The sequence below is a fragment of the Zophobas morio genome, unplaced genomic scaffold (assembly GCF_036711695.1).
Source record: "Zophobas morio isolate AGI-343-1 ecotype UQ-CSIRO unplaced genomic scaffold, CSIRO_AGI_Zmor_V1 ptg000038l, whole genome shotgun sequence".
Classification (NCBI taxonomy): domain Eukaryota; kingdom Metazoa; phylum Arthropoda; class Insecta; order Coleoptera; family Tenebrionidae; genus Zophobas; species Zophobas morio.
In genome coordinates, this window is record NW_026972143.1 from 71811 (window position 1) to 79504 (window position 7694).

Consider the following 7694-nt stretch of genomic DNA (forward strand, 5'->3'; position numbering starts at 1 on the left):
TTTGTTTGCGTCATATATAACAACTTCCACCACCATAAAACTGTTAATATTAAAATGTATTCAAATAGTTTATGGTAAAATATTCAACGTAGAAAAAGTGGTTACAATATTTTTATGAGTAAGTATCATCACAAGTAAGCGATATTATGTGAAGTACGAAAACTATAGTCAAACTGACAACAGAAAAAAAAATGATAAAAATGTACAAGCTTGAAGAACGCAAAAAAGAAAAGTCTGAAAGCAAATAAAAACAGACATTGGTTTTACAAATAATAGACACTCAAAATAATTTTACAATCTATTTAAAAAATGTATCACATTTTATGACTTCCAGGTCTTCTGGGTGGTCACGCACTATCAAAAGCCTCTTCCAACGTCACTTTCGTGAAAAAACTATTAACCACACTCAAGACAATCTGGTCGAACATCTGCTCATAACTCCCTTTAACATCCCCAAAAATCGCCTTCCAGTTATCATTCAAAACCAAATTAAGATTATCAGTGAAAGCCTTATCAACCCGACTCTCAAAATCAAAAACCACCAACTCCGGATCAATCTTCAGCGAACTGGTCTTAAACCTCGGGTACGTCTTCCCCTTCTTCTTCGTTTCCTCGTACGAAAGAACATCCCAGACTTTAACATTCTCTACAAAACACCTCGTCACAAAAATCAAAAAAACCCAAAAACGTAAGTACTCAGAATAATCGTGCTGTTGCCTTTTCCATCAACCGGTACCACCAAAACCTGCCCTTTCATCTCGTAGTCGCACAGCATTTGGATTTCGGGGAACACCCCACTCAATTTGGCCCACTTCTCCTGAAAACTGAATCTACAAAACGACAAAATTTGGTCCAGGACGAAAAAAACCGCACACTCACTCGAAATCGTCCACTTGCAACTTCGGCAGTCCGTAGAACTTGCACTTTTTGAACTTTTGCTGGATGTTCACTGGTCCCTCGGTCCCTCCGATGGTGGCTTCCGGGAGCTCGAAAGGGTCCAGGCTGGGGATGGTCAGTTCCGGGTAGGGTCTAACCAACTCCAGTATCCCCTTTCTGGCGGACTGTAACAGACAGGTTTGGAAATCCGGGCTGTTCCGGTTGCACTTGTGGAAGTTGGGGGCTGGAAGAGCACTATGAACACTTGAACTGGGGTGACTTTGAACACGTACGTATTTTGGCAGCGGTGCTGAGTACCAGCAGTGGTACGAAGGTGAGCAATGTTCGCATGATGGGTCGGTTTTAAGAGCGGGCGGACGAAAAAGTCCGCTTTTATAGACGGGTTTTACAAAGTAGTTTTTTAGGAAAAACGAGGGGACTGATCACCTTGCAAAAAAACAGATGTTGAGAAAATAGGAAGAAATATATTGTTGTAACGCATATTTACGCATGTTTTTGTTTAAGGAAATTATACGGTTCATATTTTGACCTTGGATCAGCGGTTTAATTAAAATTAAAATTAATGTAAATGAGTGGCAGTCGCTTCGAATTTAATTTCATTATTATTATTTTTGTTCTTATTCTTAGAACTTTACACCTGATCCGACCTTCTTAGCCAAATATTAAAATAGCGATGTATGAATTAATGACCTGTCTAAGAGTCCAAGGAAAATTCCAACCTCCATCTATGCAACAACAACAAACAAGTACCTATGGAGTCAAAGTCCGGCAAAATCTGAAAACAATTAAACCATTTATGACCAAAACCCAACAGTGTTTATATTGAGTAAATTTGCACACGTCGACGTTTTTGGGGTCCCAGATGTCTGCATCAAGTGACATTGGTGGCTGACCCTGACCGACACAGCTCAAACGGGTTTAGTTCTTTACGTACTTACTCGAAAACCTTGTCATACCACCCATATAAATCGACACCAATTTCGAATTTAAGTCAAGTTTTAGAAAGGTACCAACAGTACTACAATGAAGCTCCTAATTTTTTTGATTGCAGTCACCACTACCCAGTGCTCAGTTCGTAAGTAGTCGTTCCACCAAAAACCCCTCTACTGTGTTCATTTCAGCCCCCAATTTCAAACGGTGCCTTCGTAAAGACCCAGAATTCAAAAAGTGCTACATCAAAGCTGCCCAGTTTGGTATAACCCAACTGACCAAACCCTACAAGGCTTTCGATTTGCCCAACCTGGAACCTTTGTTGGTACCTTCGCTGACTATAGCGGGTCGAGGGGGCGTGGTGGACGTGGACCAGACGTTCAAAAATTGCAAAGTACACGGATTGACGACGATGAAGTTGGATAAGTTTGAGTGAGTACCGAGACCGCAGACAATTTTTGCTACAACACGAATATTGTAGGTTAAATTTCACTAACAAAACGTTGGATATCGTGGCTGGGATTAAGAAATTGGTGTTCGAGTGTGAGTACAAGTTAGACGGGAAGGTACTACTTCTGACGATTCAAGGCGAAGGCGACAGTCTCATCACGTTCAGTAAGTTATTAATTCTGGGTGATATTGACATTTTAGGACGTTTTTAGGTGATTTCCGGGCCGTTTTTAACGCCTCTTTTGAAGAGGTTACCAAAGGAGCCAAAACTTATTACAAGACAGGTCGTACCGAGCTGGTGTCCCGTACCGGGAATATGCACTTCCAGTTTGATAATCTCTTCAACGGGAATAAGGAACTCGGGGATAATATCAACAGCGTACTGAACGACAACTGGAAACAAATTTTCGACGAGCTGTACCCCGATTATAACGAGGTGGTACGACGGATACTCACCGATATAATGACGAAGATTTGGGACAACGTCTCGTTGGAGGAATTTTTCGACTAAATTCGACACACTAATACCTATAAACAGTATTTATTTAGAGGCCACCAAGGACCAGTACCAATATTATTGTTTGAATACTGTTATTGACTGTGAAGTACCTGTATTGACAAAATAATAAAAACGATAATTTAGTAATTTATTTGTCGCTATAAAAACACTCGTTGACGAATTTAAGCTATTTTAGAATGAAACTCGTTGTAGTTGCTTTGGTACTAACGCTAGGGTACGCCTCAGTGCGTAAGTTTTCACCACTATGCGTTATTTTTTGTTCTTACCTATAGTTGCAGCCCCAAACTTCAAACGATGCCTTAGAAAAGACCCTGATTTTAACAAGTGCTATCTAGAAGCCGCCCAATATGGGGCCTCTCTATTGACAAAACGGTACGACCAGTTGGACATTCCAAATCTCGACCCATTTAAAGTCACCTCTTTGGTTTTACGTACTGGGCAAGGACCCGTTAATCTAGAACACAACTACACCGACTGCAGTGTCTATGGCCTAACCACCATAAAATTCGACATTTTCGAGTACTTGTCTCACCGGTACTACTAGAACTAGAGTTAACACGTTGTTTTTTCAGGTTGGACTTGGAAAAAAATACTTTAATGGCAGATGGTACTATCGACCAAATGGTCTTCAAATGCAGCTACCACATGACCGGACGGATTCTTCTTTTGGCAGTTCGAGGTGATGGCAACAGCACGATTACCTTCAGTGAGTTTATTGACAGTGCTTGGTGTTTGCTCAATTCGATTTGTAGAAAGATTTCGGGCGAAGTATAAAGCCGCCTTTGACAAGTATTTGAAGAACGAGCAGACTTATTATAGGACGGTTAACACCCAGATGGAGTCGGACGTGGAACATGTGCACTTCGACTACGATAATCTTTTTAACGGGAATAGGGAGTTGGGCGATAATCTTAATTTCGTGCTTAATGACAACTGGAGGACGGTTTTTGCCGATGCTAAGGCGGATTATGACGAGATTGTGAGGCAGATTATGACCGATGTGATGGAGAAGATTTGGGGTTCGACTTCGTTGCAGGAGTTTTTTGATTAGTGGTTGATAAAATAATCGGTGTGTTTGCATTCTTTGATTTGTTTTTTTTTTAAATATAGAAGATTTAATATTCCTTAAAAAAGATTTCACCATCCATTCCTGACCCTTAACCACTAGACCACGATCAGGATGCCTTACGCTGAATGTTTTGATTTCGGTCTGGTGGCAGCAACATCGGATCCCCCGAGAAGCTTTTACATTTTTAAAAAAGACATTCGGGACCCTTGAGAAGGTTTCGCAACGAGAAAAAAAATTGGTCTAAAGAGTTTAGACAGTACTTCCCTCGCTGTCGGAAACTTGACGACTGCATGCCTATTGTGTTTTTTTTCTCATTACATTTTTGTAGTGGGAATTTAAAAAAAAATTGCGATGACGTCATCAACATTTTTGCAAGGACACATATATCAGTTGGGATAGATGTAGTGTAATACTAAGAATAAAATTATTATATTCTCAAATTTTCGGGAAAATGAATTGGGTCGTTTTGAATATTGATTTGTAATAATCAATAAAATAACGAAACAATTTACTCACGTATACGTATCAGAGGCAACTGAAAATCGTGTATGTATAAACATTCTTAATTTAAGATGACAGGCGTAACAGCATACGTGAGAGTCAAACAGAGAAACTGTAAACAAAACGACCATCGGTTTTATTGCTTCGAGTTCCGCTTATTATCTAAAATATTGGGTTTTATTTTAATTCTTGACGGTGAAATTCACAATTGGTTGATTATAAACATGTCTATTTCACATTCGCGGAACCAAGTGAGCGCATAAAACAAATGCAGGTCTGTAATGTTAAAGTCGATGTAAATAAGCGTGCTACCCTTATGTTTCAACCGAGTTTTTCCTTTAACAAATTTTGTGTCTACCAAATTGGGTTGGTTGGGGGTAATACTAATAATAAGTGTTGCCTTTAATTTAATCAATAAAATAAATTGACTTCATTAATTTTTTTGAACCACCTCTTAAGAAAATCTAAAAAATATGAATGGAATGATAAATCACAAGTACAAACTCATCATATTTTTTGCATATTAGATAGGATTTATTCAGCAAAATTTAAGGGTGACGTCATCAATTTTTTTAGGAGGGATGAACAAATACATTTTGAACAAAAGTTTACCATGCTTATAATAACTTTAAAATATTCCCAAGATTTCAAAGCATTCGGTTTTCTAATTCCTGATTAAATCGATAAAATAAATTCACGCCTTCATTAATTTTTTTGAGTCACCCTGCATATGCAAATCCAAAAATATGAATGGAATGATAAATCACAAGTACAGACTCATCATATTTTGTACATTTTAGATACGATTTATTCGGCAAACTTTTCAGCTGACGTCATCAGTTTTTTGTAGAAGATAACCAAATATATTTTGACTAAAAATTTATTATGCTCTTTATAACCTTAAAACATCTGCAAGATTTCAAAGCATTCGGTTTTGTAGTTCCTGATTAAATCAATAAAATAAATTTACGCATTCATTAATTTTTTTGAGTCACTCTGTATATGCAAATCGAAAAAATTTGAATGGAATGATAAATCACAAGAAGAGACTCACCATATTTTGTACATTTTAGATAGGATTTATTCAGCAAAATTTTGTGGTGACGTCATACATTTTTTAGGGGGGACGACCAAATACGTTTTGATCAAAAATTTACCATGCTTATGATAATTTTAAAATATCTTCAAGATTTCGAAGCATTCGGTTTTGTAGTTCCTGAGTAAATCAGTAAAATAAATTTACGCTTTCATTTATTTTCTTGAATCACCCTGTATATGCAAATCCAAAAAATATGAGTGGAGTGATAGATCACAAGTACAGACTCATCATATTTTGTACATTTTAGATATGATTTATTCCACAAACTTTTGAGCTGACGTCATCAAGTTTTTGGAGGGGATACGCAAATATTTTTTGACTAAAGATTTATGATGCTCTTTATAGCCTTAAAACATCTGCAACATTTCAAAGCATTCTGGTTAGCAGATTAAAAATTAAATTTCAAAATGTTGTTTTATAATTTTGATTTTTTTTCCAAAAATCTGGACGTTTCGGATGAAAAGTCGATTCAGAGTTGTAAACTACATGTGTAGGACTATGTTATTTTATACAATTGAAAACCCATTTACTATGTACAATTTTGAAGTGACGTCATCGCATTAGTGGTGGGGATGATTAGACAAATTTTGGTTAGCGTTTTACCATCTACATGATATTCTTAATATAAGTACAAAATTTCACAACAATCGGTCCAGTACTTTCGGAGATTATCTGTCTAATAAAAATCCGGGACAACAGACGGACAGACGGACAGACGGACGGACAGACGGACGGACAGACGGACGGTCAGACGGACGGACAGACGGACAGACAGACGGAAATGGGAGACCTATTTCTTCGTCTTCTAGGGGTCATGAAAGATCGAGAAAACGTAAAAGTAGAGAGTCGGCCGACGGACTCGATTACAATACTTCCTTTGCTTACGCTCGGGAAGTAAAAATGGTCAAAGGTTACTTTGACAGAACTTCTCTCGCTCTTGAAGTACAGTCCAACAAATTACAAAAAAAATGTGTTTGTTGATAACCTTTATACTTATATTAAATAAAAACCAGTGGTGTAAATGACACCTCGAACCACCTGCGCCGAGGGGTCGCAAATTCCAAGAAGATGCCTTTCGCAGACATACGGATAATATGAAATATATTTAAAGCAAATAACCAACGGTAAAGAATGGGTTATTATCAGTGTACATGCTTAACTTCGGTTGTTTATGTTTATACATCGAAAGAATGTTACGTAGAAGTTTGTTTAATTTGAATGAGTTTTCTCCTCAAAACAGTGAACTAAAATTATTAATTAAGCCGCAATGGAAGAAACGTTTGGAATATGACGTAACTGTTCTCACATTTTCTAGAAATGGTTCTTAATTTAATGAAAAAAAGAATTGAATATTTGGAGGATTTGAGAATTTCGAGGAGTTGGCGATTTTAGGTTGATGATTCGATGGCTCCAAATCCTCAACCTAAAATCGCCAAATCCTCGAAATCCTCAAATCCTCCAATTATTCAAATCCTCAAAATTTTCAAAACACCAAATCCTCACAGCATCAAATCATCAAAATCCTCGAATCCTCAAATCGTCAATTTGGTGTATTGAGGGTTTTAAGACTTTGAGGGTTTTGTGTTCTGAGTTTTTGAATGTTTTGAGGATTAGGTGATTTGTTGATTTTAACGAGTTGAAAGTTTCGGTGGTTTTAAGGATTTGGTGATTTGAGGATTTTTAGGATTTGACGATTTGAGGATGCGAGGATTTTGATGATTTGATGTTGGGAGGACTGGTGATTCAGGATGAGGATTTGAAGGTTTTGGGGATTCTAAGGATTTGGTAATTTGACGATTTTCAGGATTTTTAGTATTTGCTGATTTGGGGATTTTGCAGATTTGAGGATCTGATGATTTTGTTTGGAGGAGTTGGTGATTTGCGAATTTTGACGATTTGGGGATTTTGAAGATTTGAAGGGTTTGAAGATTTTGGTGTTTTAAGGATTTAAAATTTGGAAGATTTGGTTTCCTCAGAGTTTTGAGGATTTGAAGAATTTGAGCATTTGGGCTTTCGAGAATTTTAGTAATGTGAAAATTTCAGGATTTGAATATTTGGTGATTTGAGGATTTTGTGTTTTGGGGATTTGAAGATTTGATTCGATATGATGATTTGATGTTCTGAGAATTTGACCTTTTGAAGATTTTGAAGATTTGGTAATTTGAGTATTTTGGTGATTTAATGATTTGAGAATCTGAGATTCTTGACGATTTTGAGGATTTGGTGAT

The 7694-nt window shown here is 37.1% G+C and overlaps 3 protein-coding genes across 3 annotated transcripts; 2 read left to right on the forward strand and 1 right to left on the reverse strand.

Moving 5' to 3' along the window:
- Window positions 1-285: 285 nt before the first annotated feature.
- LOC135140109 (protein takeout-like) lies at window positions 286-1315 on the reverse strand. The gene is made up of 4 exons (XM_064070523.1): window positions 1170-1315; window positions 880-1120; window positions 697-830; window positions 286-646 (listed from the first exon to the last, which is right to left on the reverse strand). Exons 1-4 carry the CDS (start codon window positions 1225-1227, stop codon window positions 348-350), a joined length of 732 nt encoding a protein of 243 aa, XP_063926593.1. The 5' UTR covers window positions 1228-1315; the 3' UTR covers window positions 286-347.
- Window positions 1316-1761: 446 nt separating this feature from the next.
- LOC135140110 (circadian clock-controlled protein daywake-like) lies at window positions 1762-2923 on the forward strand. The gene is made up of 4 exons (XM_064070524.1): window positions 1762-1972; window positions 2019-2259; window positions 2309-2442; window positions 2490-2923. Exons 1-4 carry the CDS (start codon window positions 1921-1923, stop codon window positions 2786-2788), a joined length of 726 nt encoding a protein of 241 aa, XP_063926594.1. The 5' UTR covers window positions 1762-1920; the 3' UTR covers window positions 2789-2923.
- A 26-nt stretch (window positions 2924-2949) lies between these two features.
- Window positions 2950-3930, forward strand: LOC135140111 (protein takeout-like). The gene is made up of 4 exons (XM_064070526.1): window positions 2950-3025; window positions 3076-3316; window positions 3370-3503; window positions 3550-3930. The coding sequence occupies exons 1-4, from the start codon at window positions 2974-2976 to the stop codon at window positions 3846-3848; spliced, it is 726 nt and encodes a 241-aa protein (XP_063926596.1). The 5' UTR covers window positions 2950-2973; the 3' UTR covers window positions 3849-3930.
- The last annotated feature ends 3764 nt before the right edge of the window (window positions 3931-7694 follow it).